Raw genomic sequence first — 27244 nt, 5'->3', positions numbered from 1 at the left:
GCGCCTGTGCTCCCGAGATCAGTCGTGCGGGAGTCGGGGGAACCCGGAGCTGGAGGGACCGTGTGCGGGTCCCCACCGGAGCCTGGGAACCGACGACCGACCGTAAGCGCCCGGGGCGGGGCGCGTGGTGCGCAGCTCGGGGCCCAGGGCGCTCCGGCGGCACGATCGCGCGGGGGTTGGGGGTGGGGGGGTCGGGAAGCGGGGAGGCGTGCACGGGGAGGGGCCGTGGGCTGGGGACGCCATGGGGCCGCACCGTCTGGCCGGCCCCGGTACAACTTGCAGGCAGACCTCGGCTCCCACCCCGCCGCCGGGGGGCGCAGGCGGGAGGAGGCCACAGCCCGGGCAGCGACGGCGCGGGCCCCGCGCTCTGGGCACTGCCGGGTTGTGCGGGAGATGGTGACTCCACGGTGCCTCCGGGCCCCACAGGGACATGCACGCACGCGTCCCCGGAGGCCTGCCGCCGGCCTCCCGTCCTGCAGTCGCGATGCGCTTTCCTGCCGTCTCTGCCCGCCCCGCCCCCCCTTGTTCTCCAGCCCGCTCAGCCCGCCCCTGCCCTGCGCGCAGCCAGGAAACTTGGCCTTGGGGCTGTGAGAGTTCATGGAGCTGAAGCCCAGGAATGTGATCATTGGGGGTAGCGGGGGTAGGGGAGGGAGAGCCACGACTCCACGTCCCGCCCTGGCAGTGCGCACTGACCCAGAGGCTGTGCAAATGGGCTCCTGGCCTCTCACGCGGGGCCCCTTCTGCAGCCTTGGGGGTGGGAGGTGGGGGGCTAGCAAGGCTGTCATCCTAGTTTTGACCCCCCCCCCTTTTTTTTTTACTAATTTCAGAGAGGAAGGGAGAGGGAGAGAGAGCTAGAAACAACCATGAGAAAGAATCATTGGTTGGCTGCCTCCTGCAGGCCCCCTACTGGGGATCGAGCCCACAACCTGGGCATGTGCCCCTGCCTAGAATCGAACCCGGGACCCTCAGTCTGTAGGCCGATGCTCTATCCACTGAGCCACACCAGCCTGGGCGGCAGAGAGACTTTTAGAGAAAGAGCCTCCCCAGCCTCCTCCCTCGGCATCCTGGTTCGTGCGCGGCGTCTACGCCCAGCACCAGCACCCACCGATGCCCAGGCCCTTCCCCTCCACATCCGAGCCCAACATGCCCCGGCTGAGTGCTTGTTCACGGGACACCTTGACTCTTCCCCGCCCAGCGTCCGGGCCAGGCCCAGGCATGTGAAGGCAGGAGCTCCCAGACTCCATGCCTTCAGTCCTCAAAGACATGGAACGGAGCTGAGCTTCCAAAACATGGGAGGGCGGAATGCGGGCTGCTCGCCGCTGATGAAGAAACAGCCCCAGCCTACCCACTCGGGGCTGGCGTGGCACAGAGCAGCCCCGTGGCGACCTGCGGAGCCTCGGAGCTCACGCTCCCAACCCACCCCCGATAGGGCCTGGATTCCGCCCTTAGTGATGCATCCCGTTGAGCGCTCACGCGATGATGTGGAAAGAGAACTGGCATAGAAGGCAGCCCCGGCTCATGCCCTAGCGCTGCCGTTCATGCCACCCTCCCAGGGCCTCATCCGTCAAACGGCGAGGCTGGGCTCCACTCGGCAGGGCCCTGCAGCCCTCCTGGGGGATGGCTCTGCGGTTAAGAAGTCCAGCGGGATCTGCAGGAAAGGAGTCATGTGGGTGGGCAGTGGGCAGTTTCAATGGGGCCTGGGTGGGCTCTGCTGCGTATGCCAGGTCCCCTGAGGGCGGCTTCAAGAGAGTCAAAGTCTGGCCCCAGGGGGCGGGGGGGCAAACCTCAGACAGCAAGGGGCCCAGACTGAGGCCGAAGAGTCCCTGCCCAGCCCCGATGGCCTGCTGGGGCCACCTGTGGGTGGGCCACCTATGGGTGCTCTTGGTCTAGGCCGGCACTTTAGGAGCAGAGGCTGTGGGGTAAGGTGGGGAGGCTGCAGCAGGCAGCAGGCACCCCAGCATCTCCCCCCGCCCCCCCGCCCCCCAGAGGGAGCCATAGCTTTGCCAGGGACACCCACCCCTGAGGAGGGAGGAGCGATGGGCGCTCGGAACAGCTCCCTCTCACCAGGAGAGAAAGGTGCCAGCCCACCCGGGGTTGTACCGTGACCCTTGGACCGCACGGGCCTGACCGGGGCGGGTCCACTTAACACGTGGATTGTTCTCAATAAATAGATCGGAAGATTTTAAATTTTTTATTTTTTTTTGGAGATGTGCAACAATTTGAAAAGATTCTCAGACGAATCTTTTATTTTGGAAGATGTTTTGGAGATTCGCGACAATTTGAAAACACTCGCAGGTGAAACTCTTTATATTCTTAATCACATGTTCTTCCCCTTAGTTCACGTTAATGTGGCGATACAGTATGTAATGCATAAAACACAGAACATGTGTTAGTCGACTGTTTAACGTTAATAACGGTTCTCAACCTGTGGGTCGAGAACAATGAAAGTACATCCTGCCTATCAGATATTTACATGACGATTCATAACAGTAGCAACATTACAGTGATGAAGTCGCCACGTAAATAATTTTATGGTTGGGGGTCCCCACAGCATGAGGAACTGTATTAAAGGGTCGCGGCATGAGGAAGGTTGAGAACCACTGGTTTATGTGATCAGCAAGGCTTCCGGTCAACAGTAGGTCGTTAGTAGTTAAGGTTTGGGGGAGTCCAAAGTTATATGTGGATCTTCAACTGCATGGGGTGTCAGTGCCCCTCACCGCCCCCCACACTGTCCAAGGGTGAACGGTGTAACTCAACACACAGTTGTGCAAACCAAGTTCAAAGGGAAGCAGCCTTTTCTAGGTCTATTGACTTTCCCGTGGGGGTCAGAGTTCATCCTTTCTCTCCCTGATAGGGCTGTTTTCACTCTCCAGAGCAGGGGCCATTGAAGGCCCGAGAAACCCTTTGGTCTGGCGCTCCCAGGGCATCCGGGGTGAGTCCATTAAATGTTTCACCACATGCAGCAGGCTCATGTTCAAGTTGATCCTTTTGTATGGCCCCGGAATGATTTCGCAAACACCCAATGGCCCTGGGCAGAGAGAAGGTTCCCTGCCAAGGCCGGCCTCCAGCCCCCTCCAGACGGACGGACGGACGGCTGGGGCCTGGGGTGCAGCCTTCGTGCCCACTGGTCCCGACTCTCCGTCTTTGGTTTTCGTTGCCTGGCGGATGGGCACTGTTCTCCTGAGGAGCCCACGCCGTGCCCGGTTCAGGCGCAGCAAAGCCACCCGTTAGGCTGCCCCAGGCCTGAGGGGACGTGCTTGCACGAGGCGGGGGGGGGGGGGGGGGGGGGGGGGAATGTTCTTCTCTTTGGGGAGTTCAGAAACTTTCCAGAAGCTTCTCTGGTGAACCCAGAGAGGGCCCCAAGCCTTGTCCCCGGTCAGGAACAGAAGTGCATGCTGCCTTTAGCTCTTGGGAAGATGACCACCCAGACTGACTGCATTCAGATGTCTTCTTGGCACCTACTTGGCGGGGTTGACTCAAGCGAACGACATAGCGTTCTCTGAGCTTTGTTTTTCAATCTCTTTAAACCAGAAAAAAATACCCCTTGCTTCTCAGGGTCACTGTAGTCCAGGAGATGATGTGTTTACTGTCCCCAGCCCCGTGTCACAGCCCAGGGCTTCCACACGGAGCTGTGGGGCCCAGACACACACGCGTGTCCCCGCCACGGGCCCACGTGGCTGGCTGTGGCCCAGCTGTGGCTCAGCTGGAGCCAGGGAGAGCGGTGGGAGCCAGGGCTGCGTGTCCCTGTGTGGAGTCTGAGAGCCACGCAGGCTCCTCTGGAGACCAGGGCGTGGGCTCTCCACCCTCCCCCAGGGCCGCCACCTGGGGTGGCCCCCGGTGGCTCAGCCTGGGACTTGCCTCTCCCTGTGGCCTGTGTGACCTTTGCCACCTTGAGTGGCGACTCTCTGGTGTGTTCCTCTTCGGATGAGAACTGGAGGCACTCGGACCTTCGGGGAACGGAGAGAAATAGTTTGGCTCCAGCACCAAGGCCCTGTTTACAAGGGCAGCTCAGGAAGCCTGACTCTCTTGCCAGTTCTGGGGACGTGGCGTTACGTTCCCGCTTTCTGGTGGTGCTGCCTGTGGCCACAGTGTCCCAGTGGCGGGCCCAGCCACCAGGTGGGGGAGGCGACCCATCCTGGCCTGGTTCGGGGCCTCCTTCGCACAGAGGCAGGGCTGTCCCCCAGGCCATGGCGCTGCTCCGCCCCGGATGGCGCATCTGCATTTCAGAGCTGCCCCAGGACCTTTGAACGCCAGGAGTACGCCGAGCCTTTTGTCACTTATTCCTTTGTGCAACCTACACACGGCGGCAAGCACGCTAACCCCCCATGATACTGGCAGCCTGGAACATTCCCAGGAACCCTGGCCCTGGTCTTTTTTTTTTCTTTTTTTCCGGCCCTGGTCTTTTTAAAAAATTATTTAAGCCATAACTGGTTTGGCTCAGTGGATGGAACGTCGGCCTGTGGACTGAAAGGTCCCAGGTTCGATTCCAGCCAAGGGCATGTACCTTGGTTGTCAGCACATCCCCAGTGGGAGATGTGCAGGAGGCAGCTGATCGATGTTTCTCTCTCATCGATGTTTCTAACTCTCTATCCCTCTCCCTTCTTCTCTGTAAAAAATCAATAAAATATATTTTAAAAAATTATTTAATATATTTTCATTGATTTCAGAGAAGAAGGGAGAGAGAGAGAAACATCCATGATGAGAGAGACTCATGGATCAGCTGCCTCCTGCACGCTCCCTACTGGGGATGGAGCCCACAACCCGGGCATGTGCCCTGACCGAGAATCGAAAGTTGACCTCCTGGTTCCTAGGTCAACACTCAACCACTGAGCCACGCCGGCCGGGCTGCCTGGTCTCTAGGGCTGTTCCTCTTGCAGCACCAGCCCTTTCACTACGTCCCAGGCCAGAAGGTGGCTCTGAGCCAGGGCCCATCCTGTTGTACCTATTGAGGAAGGAGCCCTGTTGAGGACCAGCTGCCTGGGGAGCGGAGGGAGGGCAGAGCGCGGTGGATGGTGGGAAAGGAATCTGATAGGCATCTTCTATGGCCACTCCTATTATCCCTGACACAGGAGTCCTCTACTCAGGGAATTGCCAGGTACTGAACTGCCACAGGAGGGCCTGTGTTTTCCTCGTAGGCGGTGAACTGTGTTCCACTTGGGCTGTGTTCCCCGGTAATTCAGGACCAGTGGAAACCTTGACAGCTCTTATTTTAATTGGCAGAACATGAGCTGGACCAGGACTTCGCATGACACTCCCCGGGATGATCATGTGAACCCTGCTGGCTGGGGACAGTCTGGTCCCTCTTGCATTACACAACTTAAAGCTGGAAGGTGTGAATGAGTTTATGGGGGGCCCCAGCTCAGGGGCATTTAACATCTGTGGGGGGCCCAGCCGGCGTGGCTCAGTGGTTGAGCGTTGACCTATGAACCGGGAGGTCACGGTTCGATTCCCGGTCAGGGCTCATGCCGGGGTTGCGGGCATGATCCCCAGTGTGGGGTGTGCAGGAGGCAGCTGATCGATTCTCTTTCGTCATTGATGTTTCTATCCCTCTCTCCCTCTCCCTTCCTCTCTGGCATCAATAATAAAAATAAAATACATTGTTAAAAGTATGGTATATACATAAAATAGTAACAGGGTCATTTATTATTATCACGTATTAGGCACCGTCCATAATTCCATGTGCTGTATTTTTATAGTGTGGTCAGAGCAGTAGGGTTGTTTATATTGGCATCACCACTAACAGGTGAGTCATGACTGCGCTGTGAGGACACTAGGTGATAGGGATTTCTCAGCTCCGTTGTAATCTTTTTTAAAAAATATATTTTATTGATTTTATAGAGGAAAGGAGCGGGGGAGAGACAAACATCAATGATGAGAGAGAATCATTGGTTGGCTGCCTCCTGCACGCCCCCCACTGGGGATCAAGCCCGCAACCCAGGCATGTGCCCTTGGCCGGAATCGAACCCGGGACCCCTCAGTCCGCAGGCCGACGCTCTGTCCACTGAGCCAAACCGGCTAGGGCCCCATTGTAATCTTACGGGATCACGGTCTTTCTTGTGATCCGTCTTATGCGGCACCTGACTGACTGTACATATGGTGTATCGATCTCTAAAAAGCATTATTAGTTCATCTGTGTGTCTCAGTGGAGCATGAACTGCTGCAGGTACAGGGCTGTATCTCATTCCCTGGGTCATAGTCATGTGCAGTATTTGCCGAACCAACCTCTGGCCCAAGACCAAATTTATACTTGCTTTGCTAAGGCACGGGTCCAACTCTCTTATTGACTTTAAAAAACAAATGACTCCCTGATACTCCACCGACCAAGTTCGAATAACAGGAAAAGAGTGCACTTGAGTTTTTACTTCTAGCCATCTTAAAAGGAGTCGTATGTTTTCGACCTTGCATCTTTGCTCCAAGCATAACAGAAATATTATGTTCCAACTATGAAAACTTTCATGCCTGTGAACAGTGCCAGAGAACAAAGCACCTACTCTATTTGGCCTCCTATCTTTAAAAATTTTCCCAGAAAGTGAGACCCAGAAAGACAAAAGTAAACGAATAAATCGCTTCGCTTGTATCGCTTGTCCCTTTCGAACGGTTTACATTGCGTGGGTCTCATGAGGGTCATGGTCGTCACATTCCTCAACTAGCTTTTTCCACTTGAACGCATTCCTGATTTTTTTCCCCACATTTCAGAACCGCATGCCCAGAACTTGATCTCCCTGCAGAACTGGGGGGATTAAACTGTATTTGATCTCATTTCTTATCGGAGTAGCCAGTTATTGCTCATCACGTTTCCCCCTGAAGTTTAGCCTCTTATAACAAACTAGAGGCTCAGTGCACAAAAATTTGTTCACGGGCGGGGGGTGGGGCGGGGGGTGGTCCCTCAGCCCAGCCTGCACCCTCTTGCAATCTGGGACCCCTCGGGGAATGTCCGCCTGCTGGCTTAGGCCCGCTCCCCATGGGCCTAAGCCAGCAGTCAGACATTCCTCTCACAGTCCAGGAGCCCTGACCCCTTACCACCCATCTGCTCACATGCTCGCTGCTCCTTAGCGCTGCCTCAGAGGCGGGAGAGGCTCCTGCCACCGCAGCTGCACTTGCCCACCGGCTTCTGGCTGAGCGGTGCTCCCCCTGTGGGAGCGCACTGACCACCAGGGGGCAGCTCCTGTGTTGAGTGTCTGCCCCCTGGTGGTCACAATGTGTCATAGCGACCGGTCGTTCCGTCGTTTGGTCAGTTTGCATATTACCCTTTTATTATATAAGATGACCATTGTCCTCCAGTTTGTGTGTTTAAAAGAAATTAGGCCGCTCTACAACAAAAACGACACTTTCCTTAATAGGTAAGCTCGTCATTTTTCAGAAAGAGGATTGTGATTCCAAGAAGAAAAAAAAAAAGAAATGCGTTCGTTCAGAAAGGCTTCCCTTCCCCCGCCCCCCCCACCCCGTCAGCAAAGTATGATTCTGGAAAAGTGCACGAAAGACAACAACAGCAACCTCATCGGATGACATGTGTTTGTGGGAGTTCAGCTCTAACGTTACAGGTCGGCACCACCAAGCAGGCACTCCCGTTTTGCATTGTGTTACTGCGGAATCTTTCTCCGTGCCTCCTAAATGCTGACGCTGCCTCTCGAAGTGATTAGAACATTTTCTACCCCAGCAGGGACTGACCACACGGAAGAGATAAGAATAGCTCTCCTTGGGAACGTGGAGGCGTAGCAAACAGGATTCTGCCCCCTGACGCTGCGAATGTAATTTCCCCGGGGACGTGTCTGGGAAAAGGCTGGCAGGCAATGATGTACACACTCCTAGGTCTGGACCCAACCGAAGTGTCTCCATATGTTTACGCAGACTCACAAGGTAGGATGTCCATTGCCCACGTCAGTCCTTGGTGAGGAAGGAGCGCGGACCCCAGGCGTCCACGCCACGCACTGCCCTACGTCCAGCCTACGAACGCACACAGACAGTGACAGGGCTCCGGGGAGTGGGCTGCATAATCTAATAGGGACAGAGTCCCTCTGGGGTGTCCCCCAGCACAGAGCGACCCCGCACAGCAATAAGGGAGTAGGCGGAGCACCTGCTCTGAACCAGGCCGTTTTCACAAACAGCCCGTGAGGTTGCATGTTATCCCCATTTTACAGACAAGATCATAGAGGCTCACACCCAGACACCTCATGATTAAAATGACGAAGGTTAAAGACAAAGAATTTAAAAGCAGCAAGAGAAAGACAGTTACCTCCAGGGGAGTTCCCAGGAGACGGTCAGCTGATTTCTCGAGAGAAACATCTCAGGCCAGAAGGGATTAGCAGGAAATATTCCAAGGGATGAAAAGCAAGGACCTTCCACCAAGATGACTCTCTCCAGTAAGGCTATCGTTTAAAATTAAAGGAGAAATAAAGAGCTTCCCAAACAAGAAAAAGATAAAGGAGTTTGTTACCGCCGAACCAGCATTATAAGAAATGTTAAAGGGCCTGGAATCAAAGAAGAAGAAAGAAGGAGAAAGGGTGAGGAGGAGAAGACAACGGAGGAGAAACAGCAGCAGCAGCAAGAGGAAATAGTTAAAAGAATAAAATGGCAATGCATATGTACCTATCAGTCATCACTTCAGATGTAAATGGATTAAATGCTCCAATCAAATAACACAGGGGAACTGAATGGATGAGAACACAGGACCCATATATGTGCTGTCGACAAGAGACCCACCTCAGGAGGACAGACACACAGACTAAAAGTGGAGGGATAGAAAAGGCTACCTCATACAAATGGAAAGCTTTTAAAAAGCTGGGTAGTAATACTTGTATCAGACAAAATAGATTTTAAAACAAAGGCGATCAGCAGAGAAAACGGACATTGGATTTCCACTGGGGTGCAGGAAGGGGGAGGGAAGTTCCATTTCTGTACCTCTGCAGAGGAATATTTCAAGGAACAACCTACCCCCCCCCAAACCGTGACCCAATGCTCAATTTAGGGGGGCAGCTCCTGGCAGGAGCAAACCTCGGGGCCTCAGCAAGTCCCCCACCCCCACCCAGGGCCCTGTGGGGAGTAGAGAGCACCCTGGGGTGGGTTTCCTAGCAAGCTGCTCCCTGCCTTGGGGTTGGGTGGGAGAGGTGGGGAGAACTAGGTAGTTCGCACACTATGGTAACGCCTGCTTTGTGGTCTGTGATCAGTGGCTCTACAGCACCACCCCTGAGCTAAATATCAATATCTTATCATCTTAATTAGGGTGCAAGAGAAGGGGCTTTAACTTTTCTTCTGGGGAGCTAGGGGGGTGTAGAAGAGAATATAGGGGGGATAGATGGTGATGGAAGGAGACTTGACTTGGGTGGCAAACATACAACGCAATATACAGATGGTGTATTATATACGTCGTACACCTAAAACCTACATAATCTTATTAACCAATGTCACCTCAATCAACTCAATTTAAAAAAAAAAAAGAAACACTAACATGAAAACAATCTCCGTGAATCTGTTACGTTCCCTGGACGGCGCTGGAGTGGACCATCGTTGCACCCCTCGTCCCGGGTTTCCTGTGTTTGTTCTGTGTTTGTGTGTTTGTTTATTTAAATATATTTTGACAGAGTTCAGAGAGGAAGGGAGAGGGAGATAGAAACATCAACGATGAGAGAGAATCATCGACCAGGTGCCTCCTGCACAACCCGCCATCGGAGATCGAGCCCGCAACCCGGGCATGTGCCCCGACCGGGAATGGAACCATGACCTCCTGGTTCATAGGTGGAAGCTCAACCACTGAGCCACACCGGCTGGGCTGATTTCCTGTGTCACTCTCACATTCTCCCTGGGCATGGGGTTCCGTTTGCTGCCTGAAGACCAGGGGAGAGCACCACACTGCACACCCTTCACATCAGCTGAGGTGGCAGGACCGTGCAATGGTAAGAAGACCTCGGCAAGTGAGGCCAGCCCTACCTCCCCGGCAGCGTCAAGCTCCACTGCTGAGCGTCCCTGCGTCTTCCCGAGGCCGTGATCAGAGGTCGAGGCGGCGGCTCCCACGTGGACAGGGGCAAGCGCTGGGCTCATCCTGCCCAGAAAGAGAAAGTTGGTCACCAATCCCAGAGGGAAATGGCAGCGGAGCTCCCATCTCTCTGTGCTGATGTCAGGCCAGGAGGGTGGCTTGCCAAGCTCACCTCGTTCGCTGAAGCAGTGGACCCTTCTAGATGGTTCCTTCTGATTTCAGCCCCCTCGACAACACTGTGCAAAATGTGTGTGATTCGCCTCCACGATGCGGGCTGCACAGATCTTGGAGGGGTGCCTGGCCGTGCCAGGGATGGTGCTGGGCCCTGGGGTCAGGGCAGCCACCAGGACAGACAAGCTCCAAACGGCTGTGGTGCCACCCGCCTGACCGGGGAACCGTGTCCACCTGCTCCTGTTGCCGGGGGCAGCTCTGCTCTCTGCCTTCCATCCCCTCCCGCACGCTCCCCGCAGGGCCTGAGCCCCACCCAGCCTACAGCTATCAGGAGGGCTAGCGCTGGCCCTGCTCCATCTTCTCAAAGGGAGGATTGCCTGGCCCTGGCCGGTGTGGCTCAGTGGATAGAGCGTCAGCCTGTGGACCGAAAGGTCCCAGGTTTGATTCCGGTCAAGGGCACATGCCCGGGTTGCGGGCTTGATCCCCAATAGGGGGCGTGCAGGAGGCAGCCGATCTATGGTTCTCTCTCATCATTGATGTTTCTCTCTCTCCCTCTCCCTTCCTCTCTGAAGTCAATAAAAATATATATATTTTTTAAAAGGTAGGATTTCCTGGCAAGGACAGAGGGTCTCTTGAGAAATGGAAGGAGCTGTTGCAAGTTGTCTTTTCTGAATTCCTTGAAACAGAAAGGACTCCTCCCCAGCTGCCCCTCGCCTTGTGTAATCCCAGCTGACACACAGGCTGGGCACGGTTGCGCGTGGGGTTGAAGGATGAAAGCCGTGGCCCGTCTGCAGTGGGAGGGAGGGGTGTGGGGAGGGGGGAGGGCCCACGCTGACACACCACCAGCCACATCCCATCTCTGGCTGGGATGGCGGAGGCCTGCTCTCTGGTGGCTGAGACTCATGGCGGGAAGGGAAAGAAGCCTTGAGCCCCTTCAGAGCTTCTCAGCCGAAAGGGGGAGATGGCTCCCAGCACAAATGCTCGGCCGAGCGGATTCTCAGATGTACGCCCGAGGCCTGAGAGATGGGGTGGCGATCAACATGTGGGTGCCAGGGGCTGTGGTTCAGAGGAGGGCGCTGGGCAGGGAGGGGCTGGGTGGGAGTGGCTTGGGGACTTGGTGACGGGCGGGTGAGAGGGGAGGATCGGAGGGTTCCAGGGACTGAGTATGGGAACTAGGAGGTCAGCAGGGTCACGGTCAGAAACAGGGCCCTGGATTGGGTGCAGGAAGCAAGGCGGGGGGCAGCCAACCCCAGGAGTTTCCTTCCAGGAACCTCCCATTTCTGTACCCCTGTTCCCGGAACAGCCCCAGTGGCCCCATGCTCAGACTAGAGGGGCAGCTCTTGGCAGGAGCAAACGTTGGGGCCTCAGCAAGCCCCCTCCCTCCCCACCCCTCTTCCCAGGGTCCTGTGCGGAATGAGGGCACCTAGGCTGGGTCTCCTGGCAGGTCCCCCCCCGCCCCCCTGTGTGGGCTTGGGTGGGAGGTCAGGAGGACGGCGTCTCCGCCAGGGCCCGGGCCGGTGGTCTCGGGGGGCTGACGGTCTTCTCCCTCTTCCCCCTCTGCAGGCGTCATGTGGCTGGAAATTCTCCTCGCCTCTGCTCTGGGCCTCGTCATCTACTGGTTCTTCTCCGGGGACAAGGAGGACACTCTGCCACTTGGAGATGGGTGGTGGGGGCCCGGGGCCCGGCCCACAGCCCCAGAGGATGAGAGCATCCGCCCGTTCAAGGTGGAAACCTCGGACGAGGAGCTCAATGTAAGGCCCCTCTTCCTGGGCCGGGCTGAGCAGAGGGAGGCAGGAAGCGCCCCCACATTTCCCTGAGACTGGGGAGGGGGCGGGGGGGGAAAGGCCCGCTCCTTGGGGTGCCCAGGTGGGAGAGGGGGTGCCCGCGGGACCCAGTTTCGTGTCTCACCTCCTTTGCGGCCCATCTGGAACCTGGGGAGGAGCTTACAGGAGACAGCGAGCGGGTTGTCTGTCCTCAGGCCCTGGGCGGAGAGCAGGCCACGGGGCCATCCAGTGCTGAAGCAGAGAACCTGCTGGCGGGGCCAGCGCTGGTTAAGCACCTACTGTGTGCCAGCCACTCACGGGCCCCCCAGTCCCTGCAATCCTCCTGCCTGGTGAGGTCTTTGTTCTCAGCTGCAGAAACTGAGGCTCAGAGAGGGACAGCAGCTCCTCCCAGGTGCGGGAGATGGCGTGCAGGATTCGGCCCGAGCTCTGCCCGGCTGTAAGGCCTCGTCCTCCTCCGCACCGGGCCGGAGGCAGGAAGGACGCGGCCAGCAGGGTGGGCTGACCCAGAGACCGGCTCCAGCAGCCCCACGAGGGTGGGTGGGCCCTGGGATGTCCCATTTTTGCTTTTCTTCTGTGGTATGGGAGCGCCTACTGTGTGCAGGCGCTATGCTGGGTGCTCGGAAGGCAGGCAGATTCTTCCCTCGCCTAGCTCAGCATTCAGTCGTTGAGGAAAGAAATGCGCAGAGAGAAAAGTTAACTGAAAGGTTAGAAGGGATCAATGGCGTCGGACGTGCGGAGGAAAACGTCGCGAGAGTGCGGAGGAAGGCGGGGTTGTTGAAAAGCAGAAACTGGCCGCCCCCAGGAGAAAGCAGGTGCGGCTCCTTGCAGCACCTGATGAGGCCTCGCTGTTTAGGCCAGAGGCCGAGCCCTGGGGAGAGCTCCCTTAGTGGGTTCTTAGACGCGGAGCCTAACTTTCCAAAATCTGTTTGGGGGTGACCCCAATGCTGGGAAGGGGACACTCCAGGAAGACTCCATCAGCCAAACTAACTTCCCCAGCCAGCGCTGGTGTCTTGGTCCGATGTACGCCCATCAGACTTGAGCCCTCTTTTATCCCAGCTCAGTTATAATATATTAATTATTCGGTGCTGTACATCCCAGTGGGTGAACCACAGCTCATGGACAAATCCCTCCTGCCACCTGATTTTATACAGCCCCCATGCTAAGGATAGTTATCTTTTTTTAAAGATGCTTTTTCTCATTTTATTTTTTTAAATGTGTTTTTATTGATTTCAAAGAGGACCGGAGAGGGAGAGAGAAACATCAATGATGGGAGAGAATCATGGATCGGCTGCCTCCTGCACGCCCCCTACTGGGGATCGAGCCCGCAACCCGCGCATGTGCCCTGACCGGGAATTGAACCGTGACCTCCTGGTTCATAGGTGGACACTCAACCACTGAGCCACACCAGCCAGGCAGTGTTTGTATCTTTAAACGGTTGAAAAAAATCAAAAGAGGAAGAATGTTTCATGACGTGAAAATTATATGACAGGTTCCAGTCCACACACACAGTTTTGCTGGGACACGGCCACATTCACTCCTCCACGTACGATCGTCCATGGTGCTTGGAGGACAGGGCGGAGGAGTGGCCAGTCAAAAGCTTAAAATACCGGCTACCTGGCCCTCTACCCAAAAGGTCGGCCAGCTCCTGCACGCAGAAGCCTAGATCGACTAAAGATGCGTATTGTTCATACATTTAAACCAGTGGTTCTCAACCTTCTGGCCCTTTAAATACAGTTCCTCATGTGGTGACCCAACCATAAAATTATTTTCCTTGCTACTTCATCACTGTCATGTTGCTACTGTGACGAATCGTCATGTAAATATCTGATATGCAGGATGGTCTTAGGCGACCCCTGTGAAAGGGTTGTTCGACCGCCAAAGGGGTCGCCGCGACCCACAGGTTGAGAACCGCTGATTTAAACACTGAAAGACGAGAAATAAACCTGAAATCAAAAGCAAGGAACATGGGCCCTGCCGATGTGGCTCCAAGAGGTCACCGGTTCAGTTCCTGGTCAGGACACAGCTCTCTATCCCACTCCCTTCCTCTCGCTCTAAAAAAATCAATGAAAACATATATATTTTAGCCGTAGCTGGTTTGGCTCAGTGGATAGAGCGTTGGCCTGTGGACTCGAAGGTCCTGGGTTCGATTCCTGGTCAAGGGCACATGCCCGGATTGCGGGCTCGATCCCCAGTGAGGGGCGTGCAGGAGGCAGCCGATCCATGATTCTCTCTCATCATTGATGTTTCTCTCTCCCTCTCTCTTCCTCTCTGAAATCAATAAAAATATATTTAAAAGAAAAAAAAACATATATTTTAAAAAGTAAAGAGCACCAGCTTTAGGAACAGCCACTGTGATGGGAAACGCAGAGGTTTCTTCTGGGTTAAACCCGACGCCCAGAGCGCAAGGCCGGGCCTCTGCACCCTCTGGCTTTGCCGCCGCGGGGAGCATAGGGTTTGCTCTTTTGCTCTGTCCTCCGGAAACATACCTCCTCTGTGCTCTGCCCCCCGACCCCTCTCTCCTCGGGGCCCTGCGCGCTGCTCCAGGATTTGTACCGAAGGATCGAGAAGGTCCGGTTAACCCCGCCGCTGGAGAACAGCCGCTTCCACTACGGCTTCAACTCCAGCTACCTGAAGAAGGTCCTCTCCTACTGGCGGGACGGATTCGACTGGAGGAAGCAGGTGGCCGTTCTCAACAGATACCCTCACTTCAAGACCAAGATCGAAGGTATGTTTCCAAAAAACGCCGGGGGGTGGGGGGGGGGCGCCGTCACGGGCATGGCCTTTGCAGACGCTGGACGTGACTCAGACAAAGCTGGGGAGACCCAGGACCCAGGGATCGGTCATGGAGATGTTATTTAAAACTTATCACAAGATGCAGACAGAACGCAAAATCCCAGCAAAGGCAACAGTGGGAGCCCAGGCTCCCACGCTGTCCGCCCAGCCTGGGGCTGGTCCAAGGCCGCCCTCCTCCCGCTCTGTATGCTGCTGTCCTCCTCCCTCGTGTTCCAACCTCCTCAAGGTCCTCCCAGCCCTGCACTGACCCCTGCGCTCCAGGCTGCTCAAGGCTCAACCCCCACCCCCGTGTTCTGTCCTCGTCCCCACCCACCTCACCATTTCACCCTCCCTGGTCTGTGGTGAGCCTCTGGCTCTCACCCCGGCATGGCCTCCCACCACCGACCAGCCTCTACCGAGGCCTCCAGGGATGCTCAGCTCACCGCCTCCGAGCGATGGACCGAGTCACAGGGAGGCGGAGGTTCGAGGCCGGACGCAGCTGCTCAGCCGGTCCCAGCTCAGGCCCAAAGCCATGACCTCACCCCACACCCTCCCCTCACCACCCACCAGGCCCCGCGCTGCATCTGAGCCCAGCTTGGCTCCTCACCCAGCAGCCTGGGCCTGGAGCAGCCTGTGGGCACCACCGGCCGATAGAGAAACCAGGAGAACGTGTCCTCCTCACAGGAGGAAATTTTGAAAATTCAAATAGTTAAAATTCAAAAAAAGTACAGAAGGAAACGCAGTGAAAAGAAATCTCCCCAGATTTCCCTCTCCCCTCTCCCTCATTCCCCTGGATATCTGCTCCCAGGGAGAGCCGGTGGACACCCAAGCATGTATGTCTATATGGGTTTTGTGCTTTTTTTCCCTAATTTTATACCCAAATGACAATGCGATCAAACTTGAATTAAAAATAATCTCGCATCCTGCACTATGCCTCAGAGGAGGCGAGATTCCCAACTAAAATAAACCGGAGGATGGGAGTAACTTGAGCAGCAAGATGGGTGTCCAGGATATATTGCTTAATGGAAAAAAAAATAAGGTTCCAAAATAGAACGCGCATAGGGTTCTGTTTGGATTAAAAGAAGGGATGTTCTCGACGAATTTTTTTTAAAAAGTCTGAACCGTCACAGCCAAGAGGAGGCTAAGGAGACTGGACAACTGAATGGGATGTGCGCTGGGCGGGGTCCTGGAACTGAGGGAATCTGAGCGCCGTTCCGCTGTCTGAACCGGTACACGCCAGTATCAGCCTTAGAAAGGGAGGAACCCTGCCATAGGCCACAACATGAATGAACCTCAAGGACATGATGTGAAGCAAAAAAGCCAGTCACAGAAGGAGAAACACTGTCTGAGTCCTTTCATAGGGGGGATGAAAAGGTCAGCTCACAGGAGCCCAGAGGAGAATGGCGGGTGCCAGGGGCTGGGAGGCGGGGAATGGGGAGTTGCTAATTTAATATTTATAAGATGTCAGGGTGAGTCCGCTGTACAACATCGAGTTAGATAATCACCTTACACCCTTAGAAGTGTGTGAGAGGGTCAGTCGTATGTCGTGTTCTTCCTGCCATCAAGTGGAAAAACAAAAACCGACGTACGGACTTCATTCACGGATCAGTACGGGCTCGTGCATTATAACGTGTGTGTGGTACTCGCATAAGATGTGAACGCAGGAACACCGGGGCTGGGTACATGGAACGTCCTGTGCTATCTGTACGCTTTTTTTTTTAGAAATCTAAAATCTTAAACTTATTTTTTTTTAACTTTTTGATAGACAACACTGTTCTCTTCAGATAGTGGGATTGCATGGGATTCCTTTTCACCTTTGAAGGGGTCTGCTTTCTGTTTTTACCCTAAATACGCACTACTGGTGTAACGAATTCACTACAGAACATTAGCCAGGCTGGGCCGTCAGCTCCAGCCCCGGTGGTGGAGTTCCAGGGGTGACAGCGGCCTGGCCTTGTTTGCCGTGACACCCCCCCCCCCCCCGCCCCGAGTGCTGCCCGGGCCCCTCGCTGGGGAAGGGGCTGCCCCTAAGGAACCTCTGGGAGCCGGGAATCCATCCACCTGCCCTGGTCGGACGGCATCCCCGGTGCCCAGCACTCAACCTTAAAAAAAAAATCTCCGCTTAAAAAATAAAATCATGCATTTCATATACATAGAAAATACGCCACCAAGATGCATTCAATATGCACTTAACGGTGCAGAAAACTTAGAAAGCACATGTAACCCCAAAAAGAACGTGAAAACACCTGCCGTTCTCCTGCTCAGAGAGCGTTGGGGTTTTTTACATTTTGGTACCTTATCCTCCCAGACGTTAAAACTCATATGCACAGTCCTCACCAGTTTGGCTCAGTGGATAGAGCGTCGGCCTGCGGACTCAAGGGTCCCGGGTTCGATTCTGGTCAAGGGCATGTACCTTGGTTGCGGGCACATCCCCAGTGGGGAGTGTGCAGGAGGCAGCTGATCGATGTTTCTCTCTCATCGATGTTTCTAACTCTCTATCCTTCTCCCTTCCTCTCTGTAAAAAATCAATAAAATATATATATTTTTAAAAAAAAAACTCATACGCACGCAGTAGACATAGGTGCAGACGTAGGACTGTTTACGAAAACTGGGCCAGACGTCCCCCACAAAGCAACGCATCATGAGCCGTGTCCTGTTGGATAAATGCACGTCTACACTGTCCTTTTAAACAGCTGTCTTGCACTCCAGGGCACTGCTGAACTTCAATCTGTCCCATACTCCGTGGCTAAGATACATGGGGCATTTCCCCCCGATATTTAAACTATTAAACAAGTGTTTCGTGAGCCTGCCATGAGCCAGGAAGCAGCAGTGCACCACCACCCTGGCCCCGGCCTCACGGAGTTCCCCGTCCTCACAGGGAGGCCGTGGAGCTGAGCGCGGGCCCGTGCAGCGGGTGCGAGTGTAAGCGCTCGGCCAGTGCTGGTGGCTCTTGCTGTTCCTACTGTGACCTGTGCCCCGGGGTGGGGAGCCGAGGTGGCAGAACCCGCTGGCTGGGCTCCCCAGCTGCAGGGCCCTGGCCCCCTGGGTCCCCCGCCCCCCGTGACTGTGGTGTGCCCCCCCACCCCCAGGGCTGGACATCCACTTCATCCACGTGAAGCCCCCGCAGCTGCCCGCCGGCCGCACCGCCAAACCCTTGCTGATGGTGCACGGCTGGCCCGGCTGCTTCTACGAGTTTTACAACATCATCCCGCTCCTGACGGACCCCAAGAGCCACGGCCTGAGCGACGAGCACGTGTTCGAGGTCATCTGCCCTTCCATTCCCGGCTACGGCTTCTCCGAGGCGTCCTCCAAGAAGGGTAGGGGCCGCTGGAGGCCGGGCTGGGGGGCGCCCCCGCTCTCCTCCCAGTGGGGCCAGGCTTTCCCACAGGCTCTCCTGGGAGGAGGAGGCCGGGAGCCAGCTGGGAAGCTTCCTCCTGAGCCAGGGGAGGCAGGCAGGGAGGGAGGAGGGCAAAGGAGGGCATTGTCATTGGGCAGAAGGCCCAGGCCTCTTCCCAGGGTCTGAGAGTGCGGTGGGCCTGACTGACGTGTGGTTGAGCGTCGACCTATGAACCAGGAGGTCACAGTTTGATTCCCGGTCAGGGCACAGGCCCGGGCTGCAGGTTTGATCCCCAGTGCAGTGTGGGCCCCAGGATTCCTGCTCTCCTCCTGAGCCGCTCTTGGCTAGCCTGGGACCGGGGGTGAGGAATTTCACAGGACATGGGGGTGACGCTCCATGACGCTGTCTCTCCCCACCCGCCCCACCCCTTTTCCCACAACCAGGCCTGAATTCCGTGGCCACCGCCAGGATCTTCTATAAGCTGATGCTGCGGCTGGGCTTCCAGGAGTTCTACGCTCAAGGCGGGGACTGGGGGTCCCTGATCTGCACCAACATCGCCCAGCTGGTGCCCAGGTGAGGGTCCTTCGGGGGGGGGGGGGTGTGCATGCATGTGTGGGCACAGCACCGCCCAGCTGGCCGTCCGTGCAGCTGGCAGGGGGGCTCATGCTGCCCCCCTCCCACCCCCGGGACACGGTGTGGAGCCTTGGAGGGAGCTAGATGCTGAGCCCAGGGCAGGGGGGAGGGTTCCCTGGCGTCCAGCTGCACCCGGGGCCCTGGGGACACCATCCGACCAGGGTTGGTGACACTGGGCCAGATGCCCAGGCAGAGAGGCCCACTTGGACGAGGGGAAGGTCAGGGAATAGACCTTCCTAATGGACCAAATACCTAAGCAGAACTTTCTAGAGACACTGTATTTTCTCGCCAACCTGCCCCTTCGCCTCCAATGGCCACCCGAGAGGGGCGGGTGCCGAAGGGGGCTGGCCCTGGCGTCCTCTCCCTCCTCTGCCTCTCCCCTCCCCGCCCCCCAACACCCTCGGGCCGAGCCTCACCCGGCCCCTCTCCGCCCCCAGCCACGTGAAGGGCCTGCACCTGAACATGGCCTTCGTGGTGAGAAACTTCCACACCCTGACGCTGTTCCTGGGGCCGCGTTTCCGGAAGCTGTTCGGCTACACGGAGAGGGACATGGAGCTCATGTCCCCGCTGAAGGAGAAGATGTTCTACAGCCTCATCCGGGGAGAGCGGCTACATGCACATCCAGTGCACCAAGCCCGACACCGTGGGTGCGTGCCGCGAGGGGGGTGCGCGTGGGGCAAGGGGAGGCGGTTTACATCCGTTCCATCCAGGAGGGCTCCCCACCAGGGGACCCCCGGCCCCCCAGGGGCCCTGCTCACAGGTGACAACCTCTTTGAGGGACTCGGAGCTCTTTTGACCCTGAAACTGCAGTTTTCCATTGAAGTGAGTTGATGGGTCGCCATCCGACTCCCCAACATTCCCGTTTGGCAGCTGTCATATTCCTGGTGGCTTTGACCCCTGACCCTTCCACCCCTGAGGGGTGGAGAGCAGTAGGGGGTGGGGGGTGGGGGGACGAAGCCTGGGAGGGGGGGCAGAGGAGGGGGTGCTCCAGGGCCCAGAGGGGGGTCCCCCTGACAGCAGGGGAGGACCCAGCAAGTTTCTGCCACCAGGTTCCTGTTAAAGCAGAGGTTCTCAACCTGTGGGTCGCGACCCCTTGGGGGGGTCGAACGACCCTTTCACAGGGGTCGCCTAAGACCATCGGAAAACACATAGATAATGACATACTGTTTTTGTGATTCATCACTATGCTTTAATGATGTTCAATTTGTAACCATGAAATTGGGGGTCACCACCACATGTGGAACTGTACTAAAGGGTCTCGGCATGAGGAAGGTTGAGAACCACTGTGTTAAAGGATCGTTTGAAAAAAAGACTAAAAAATTCAAAAGATCAGGCCCTACAAATGGACAATGAACACAGGTCACAGGTTTTCCTTAACTCGCTGGTTAACAAAGGCACCGGTAGCACGTATACCGGCATGAGGCGCAGGCAGGCAGTTAGGGACCCTCACATTAAGGGGCTGGGGGTGCAGAGCATCAGAATCCACAGTCGTAACCATTTACTCCCCCATTTGCTTCCCTATGAATAAGAATCTTGGGCGTGACCACTTATCTTCCACAGTTTCCAGCCCCTAAACCAGCTCTAAGGCCGGGGAAGAGGGGACCCCAGAGAGTCCCATCCCCTGGGAGCGCCCGCGAGGTGACTCCCCGACTCCCACTCAGAAAGCTCCCGGGACAGTCTGCCCATTTCACAGTCCTCGATCGTTCTCGGGACGGTCCCGAGCTCACCACACGCTAAGCCGCTCATGGAAATAACGGCGCTTCCTTCGTAAAGCCAGTTCTCCGCCCGGGATCATAAACGTGACCCACACTCGTGTTCGAAACATCGAAGGACGAGAAAAGCACAAAACAGAAACGAGTGTCCCCTGGCACTTCTCACCACCACCCCAGCTCCCCTTCCAGCCTTCAGGCGAACTCGCTAACATGGTGGCTGATGGATTCTCACACGGGGAACCCACCCATCCATGTAACCAGACAGAACGCGACCGGCCGGCCAGCCAGACACCCCTCTTCCAAGCAGTCTTCTCCCCCTGCACCCCCCTCCCTAGGGCAACACCTCCTGACCTGGGACTGGGACAGATCCATTTTGCCTGTCTTGGTACTTAAAAATATATATATATATTATTGATTTTTTACAGAGAGGAAGGGAGAGGGATAGAGAGTTAAAAACATCGATGAGAGAGAAACATCGATCAGCTGCCTCCTGCACGCCCCCTACTGGGGATGTGCCCGCAGCCAAGGTACATACCCTTGACCGGAATCGAACCTGGGACCCTTCAGTCCGCAGGCCGACGCTCTATCCACTGAGCAACACCGGCCAGGGCTTCTTGGTACTTTTTTCATGGAATGGAATTCTAGGGTCGGTGCCTCTTCTAAGTCTGGCTTCTTTGGCTAAATGTTATGTTTGGGGGACTCACCCATGCGGTAGTCCCAGCCCCATATCACACCTGCCCAGCGTTTCAGCTCGTGGGCGGATCAATATTTAAAACTGACCCCCGATTTTGGACTTTTAGGTTGTCACTCATATGCGTACTAATCATAGCATATTTTTTTTAAAAAACACACATCGACTTTTAAAAAACAGCATTCGTGTATTGGAGCTCAGAAAACCCAGAGTCCTAGACCCTTCTGTCTGAAGGAAGCTGCCCGGACGGGTAAGGGTTCCCACGAGCAGCGGGGAGGTGCTGCCCCTTCTCTCAGACATGCGGACCCCGAGGCGAGGGTTAAGGAAGTGAGGTGCAGGCGCACCCCGAGGGCCAAGGCACAGCTGGCCCCCAGGCCTGAGTCCCTCGCGCCCCTTCCCCTGCCAGGCTGCGCCCTCAATGACTCCCCCGTGGGACTGGCGGCCTACATTCTAGAGAAGTTCTCCACCTGGACCAACTCAGACTTCCGAGACCTGGAGGACGGCGGCCTGGAGAGGTGAGATAACGCGCCCCCCATCCCCACCCCCGGTCCCAGCACCCCTTCCTCACCCATCACCCTCCTCTCCATCCTCACTGCGTGGAGCCCCGAGTCAGGGTCCAGCAGAGACGGGACTGGGGGAGCAGCTGCTCCAGGGACCCGAATTTCCTCAAAGGTAGGAGGGCAGAGGCTGTGGGTGGCACTGAGTGAGGGGTGGGACCCTCGGAGGTGGAGCTGGAATTCGAGAGCACGGGTTCCTGAGCGGACTCAGGGTCCAGGTGGCAGAAGGCCAAAGGGGAGTACTCGGAAGGGGTGAGTGTCGTGGAGGCTGGAGGGTCTGGGGTACAGGGGGTGGTTATTCCGGGGGTGAAGGGTGGAAGCTGGTGGGGTGGGTGAGGGGTGGGGAGAGTAGTGGGGAAAAGTAGGGGCCCAGAAGGCACAGCCAGTGGGCGCCAGTGGACAGGGGAGGCCATGGAGGGCCCGGGGTGGGGTGGGGGGGAGCCTGGACGCAGGGTGGGGCGAGGGAGCCCAGCACCAGGAGACAGAGGGGCTTTCCAGGGTCCACAGACCACGTGCTCCGACACTGAGAGCCAAGGTCTGTCTCCTCCTGGAGTGGGGGGCTCTGTGGCCTGGGGGCCGGCCTGCTCTGCGGTCCCAGCCTGGAGAACAAAAGGGGTGTCTCACGCTGAGTGGGGACCTCTCAGGGCCCATGGCCCCCTCCTGGGGTGACCAAGTTTGGCAGGAGGCACGTGAGCAAGCTGGGGGCTGGTGAATAAAAATGCCCTAGGAGCCCGGCCAGCGTGGCTCAGTGGTTGAGCATCGACCTAGGAACCAGGAGGTCAGGGTTCGATTCCCGGTCAGGGCACATGCCCGGGTTGCAGGCTCCATCCCCAGTTGGGGGCGTGCAGGAGGCAACTAATCCATGATTCTCTCTCATCATTGGTGTCTCTCCTCTCCTCTCTCTCTCTCCCTTCCTCTTTAAAAGCAATTAAAATATATTTAACAACAACAAAAATGCCCAGATCTGCTGGTTCTGCCCTCCTGCTCCTGGGGCCAGACTGTGCAGGCCCCGGGCTCTGAAGGATGCCAGGAGGCGGGGTCTGCCGAGGGCCTGGCAGGGGCACAGCCATCTGAGGATGGAGCAGGGCGGCCTGTACTGAGGACACAGGAGTGGGCACCGCCTCTGAGCAGGGGTGCAGCATCCTGCCGTAGACCCCTGGACCCCCCATGGTGACCAGCTCAGGGAGGGACCTCCTGGGTGGAAACCCAGGGGGTAGGGGGCGGGGGACTGACCAGGAAGACGGTGAGAACCAGCCAGCCGGCCTCCCAGGTGGTAGGCACTCTGCACTCATTCCCTGCCATCCTGGTAGCCGGTAACGCTGGCCGGCCTGTGGCACGGGGACCCCACCCCCACGGTGCAGGGAGGTCTGAGGAAGGAAGCCGGACGGGCACGGGGCCTGGCCGGTGCTCGCAGCCGAGAGGGGCAGCTCTTGTCTGTGGTCCTTCCCAGGAAGTTCTCCCTGGACGACCTGCTGACCATCATCATGATCTACTGGACCACGGGCACCATCACCTCCTCCCAGCGCTTCTACAAGGAGAACATGGGCCACAGCTTCCTGAGCGACCGGCACCAGCGGTGAGTCCGCCTCTGGGGGTGGGGGGGGCCTGCTCTTGAACTCAGAAAAGGACAAGACAGCCTGGCCTGCGGAGCACTGGGCGTGGAGGGTGAGGGCTGGGGTGTCCCGAGAAATCCCTCTGCCTTTAGAATCAGCGCCCAGAGGGAGCCCGGGGCCAGGGTGCTGGGACGGCTGCGTCACCCTTTCCTAATCTCATCAGAGGACCCTGGTGACAGCAAAGGGGGGGGGGGGGACGAGGTGGGGAGTGAGGCTGTCCCACCCCACCCTCCAGCCTGGGCAGCCCTTCCAGAAAAGAGGGTTCTTCGTGGATTAGAACCGAGGGGGGTGGCTTATGACACCCCCGCAAGCCCCCCGCTCGGAGGGGAGGGGGACAGGCTGCCGGCCGAGCCTACCCCTCAGTGGGACCCTTGTCCGACCAGGATGAAGGTCCACGTGCCCACGGGCTTCTCTGCCTTCCCCTGTGAGTTAATGCACGTCCCAGAGAAATGGGTGAGGGTCAAGTACCCGAAGCTCGTGTCCTACTCCTACATGGCCCGCGGCGGCCACTTCGCCGCCTTCGAGGAGCCGGAGCTGCTGGCCCAGGACATCTGCAAGTTCGTGGGGCGGGTGGAGCGGCAGTGACCTCCGGGCAGCCCCTGCCCTGGGGGCGCTCCCTCGTGGACACCTGTCCCTTTCCTGCAAGCACCCCCCCCCCCCCCCGCCCACCTCCACCCCCCACCCCCCTCGCCCAGCGCCTGCTCCCTTCCGGGAGGCGGTCCCCCGACCCCTCTTTTCCGAGGAATGGGTTTGCTTCGGGCCCCTGCCCACCCGGACCCCCACGCGCACCGCCTCCCCCATGCGCACGCCCCTGCACGCGTTCAGCAGCACGGCTTTGAGAATAAATGATTTTACTTCTAAGAGTGGCTAGAACCAAGTGACCCGCACGTGCCCCGACCCCACTCGGGGTTCCCCTTCCAGCAGAGCTGGCAGGGCTGCAGCCTGGGGAGGGGGTCCCATCCACCCTGGCCAGGAGGGCAGGGCACCTGCAGGGGCACAGGACTCGCTCCATCCCCTTCCGGGTGCCCGGGCAGCTCGGAGGGGAGGCCAAGGGGCTGAGTGAGGGTTGGGGACAGGTCTGCACAGGGGCCCCAGATGCCACCTGGCGACCTGGCCGGGCCCACCCCCTGGGATGGAGGCGGCCTCCCTGGCTCTGCCCACCACCTGCGCCCACCTGTGACTCGGGTGCCCCCTGGAGGAGGAGGAAGATGGTGTCTCCAGCAAATGCCCCAAATTATCTCAGCCCTGGGATCCTTCGAGGAGAAAAAAAGGCAACGACTACCCATCCTTGCTGCCTGGGCCACAGCCCTGCACCAGGCAGGCCCCCCTCCCCTGCCACAGTCCTCCCCTGGCTCCCAGGAGGCCCTGAGCACGCCACCCCCGCCCCCCACTACGAGGGAGCAGACAGGAGGAGGCGAGGACTGGAGACTCAGCCCGTGCACCAGCCCTGAAGAGGCACAGGGCTGACCTCACCATCTGCCTGAACGGGCACTTTATTAGGGTTCGCACTGTCCCTGGCTGCTGCGCTGACCCTGGCCGAGCCACGGCGTCGCTGGCAACATGATACAGAAACAGAACCCAGCGGGGTGCAGACGTGAGCGCGCAGCTCCCCGCAGCTCCCGCCGGGGGCAGGGCCGGGTGCCCGGCTGGCTACAGAGAGGGGGGCCAGAATGACCCCGGGCCACCTTCGCGACCCCATCTCAGGCTCTTTGGTCATCCGTGGGGCGTACGTGTGCCCAGACAGGGGCGGTGGTGCGTGCTCAGAGGGAGGCCTTCCACTGTCCCCTCTCCCTGTTACCTGAGAGTCACCACAACCAGTGGCCACGGAGGGACACGGTTCCAACACATGATCTCGCTACAAGGCACGGGGACCTCATCCAGCGACAGAGCTGGACGCTGCAGAAGGCGACGGGCAATGAGCAGGACCCCAGACCCCCCAGCAAGGGTCGGGGTTGCACCCGGTCCCGCCCCAAACCCCTCAGCCAAGGGCTGGAGCCCCTTCCCGGCTGGTCTTCGGAGCAGGGGGGGCTTTGAAACGTGGACGGAAGTCCTGGACTTGGTCGGGGTCCATGTCAAGCTACGTCTCCACCTGCGTCTCCTCACCTCCCGGCTCCGAGCCTGGCCGGGCCCAGCCCCGCAGCTCTCCCGCCCTCAGGCCTCCTGGTAGGCGGCCGCCACGCTGTCCGCGGGGCTCTGGGCCGGGCCCGGGCCCGGGACGGTCCCGCTGATGTTGCGGACGGCGCCGTAGGTCTGCTGCAGCTGCGGGGACAGAGCCGTTCTCTCGGAGGCCAGGCCGTTCAGGATCCGGGGCACGTAGGGCTGCCGACAAAGGAGGGCGTTAGTGCTCGGCTGGGGCGGGCGTGGGATGCTGTACCCCGTTCCTCCCCCACTGTCCCCTCTCCTCCCAGCAGGAGGGGACGCAGTGCTCCTGAGGGACACATAAAGGAGTAACATCAAGTCCTCGCTGGTGTGGCTCAGCGGCTAGAGCGTCAGCCTGCGGACTGAGGGGTCCCAGGTTCGATTCCGGTCAAGGGCACATGCCCGGGTTGCGGGCCCAATCCCCAGTCGGGGGGGGAGGCATGCAGGAGGCAGCCGGTCCAAGATTCTCTCTCATCGTCAATGTTTCTCTTTCTCTCCCTCTCCCTTCCTCTATGACAGTGGTTCTCAACCTTCTGGCCCTTTAAATACAGTTCCTCATGTGGTGACCCAACCATAACATTATTTTCGTTGCTACTTCATCACTGTCATGTTGCTACTGGTATGAATCGTCATGTAAATATCTGATATGCAGGATGGTCTTAGGCGACCCCTGTGAAAGGGTCGTTCGACCGCCAACGGGGTCTCGACCCACAGGTTGAGAACCGCTGCTCTATGAAATCAATAATAAAAAAAAAAGAAATAAGATTAATTTATTAATTTAGGACATCAGGACCCAAAATATGCCAACTGCAGAGTTTCCGAGCAGCAGAGCCAAACAGAAAATGCAGTCAATTGCTTGGTTCTCACGATCACCCAGAAAGCAGCAGACCCTGCTATTGCCCAGCGCGGGGTCCCCAGGGGAGTTCCCACTTCATATGGAAAGTAACGGCCGCACAGGACAGGCCTAGGAGCTGCAGGGGGACCCTAGAAAGCGAATCCGCGGCGGCTGGTTCTCTTCCAGTCCCAGGCTCCCACTGCCGACCCAGCGGCACAGCCTGCTCTGCTCCTCCCCGGACCCAGGCAGAGAAGGAGGGATGTCCTGTCTCGGCCGGTGTGCTCAGTGGTTAGAGCGTCGGCCCTCGCACCGGAGGGTCGCAGGTCTGATTCCTGATCGAGGGGAAGGTACCTGGGTTCCCGGCTCCTTCCCTGTCCCCCACCCCGAGTCCGGTCGGGGTTCTTGCGGGAGGCAACCAATCGATGTGTCTGTCTCACATGGATGTTTCTCCTCCCCCCGCCTCCCCTTCTCCCTTTCCCTCTCTCTAAAAATCAATGGGCCGAAACCGGTTTGGCTCAGTGGATAGAGCGTCGGCCTGCGGATTGAAGGGTCCCGGGTTCGATTCCGGTCAAGGGCATGTACCTGGGTTTCGGGCACATCCCCAGTAGGAGATGTGCAGGAGGCAGCTGATCGATGTTTCTCTCTATCTCTATCTCTTTCCCTTCCTCTCTGTAAAAAATCAATAAAATATATTTAAAAAATAAAATAAAAAATAAAAATAAAAATCAATGGGAAAAATATCCTTGGGTGAGAATTAAAAGCAAAAAACAAAAAGGAATAAAAAAAGGCACATCCATCTGCCCCGCCTCCTCCCGGGTCTGGCGGGCACAGCCACAGGGGTGCCTCTGGGTCACGCGTCTCCCCAGAACCTTCGCTGGGGCTGGTCCGAAGACAGACCCTGAGAAGAGGGGCTGACACCGGGGAGGCGGCCGCTGGAAAGAACAGAGATGCGAGGGCCGCTGCCCTGCCCCGCCCCACCCAGCCCTGTCCGTCAGACGGCAGTGGTCACGGCTCTGGGGTCCCGTGTCCCAGC

General features: G+C 57.6%; 2 protein-coding genes across 2 annotated transcripts in view; one reads left to right on the top strand and one right to left on the bottom strand.

Annotated features, from left to right (window-relative positions):
• On the top strand, positions 1-24098 carry EPHX1 (epoxide hydrolase 1). Its single transcript, XM_070401324.1, is given in 10 exon segments — positions 1-102; positions 11705-11892; positions 14470-14650; positions 17784-18011; positions 18475-18604; positions 19102-19264; positions 19266-19311; positions 21474-21582; positions 23075-23200; positions 23621-24098. Coding segments are annotated over 9 exon segments (1368 nt in total). The 5' UTR covers positions 1-102; positions 11705-11709; the 3' UTR covers positions 23823-24098.
• Positions 24072-27244, bottom strand: part of TMEM63A (transmembrane protein 63A) — a 31745-nt gene continuing 28572 nt past the window's right edge. The window contains exon 24 of the mRNA XM_070401323.1: positions 24072-25556. Coding sequence (XP_070257424.1) covers positions 25389-25556 — 168 coding nt within the window. The 3' untranslated portion in view covers positions 24072-25388. The remainder of the gene's footprint in view (positions 25557-27244) is intronic.

The sequence above is a fragment of the Myotis yumanensis genome, unplaced genomic scaffold (assembly GCF_028538775.1).
Source record: "Myotis yumanensis isolate MYYU_CA2020_CCGP unplaced genomic scaffold, mMyoYum1.0.hap1 SCAF_22, whole genome shotgun sequence".
Lineage (NCBI taxonomy): Eukaryota > Metazoa > Chordata > Mammalia > Chiroptera > Vespertilionidae > Myotis > Myotis yumanensis.
This window is presented reverse-complemented; position numbering and strand designations above follow the sequence as displayed.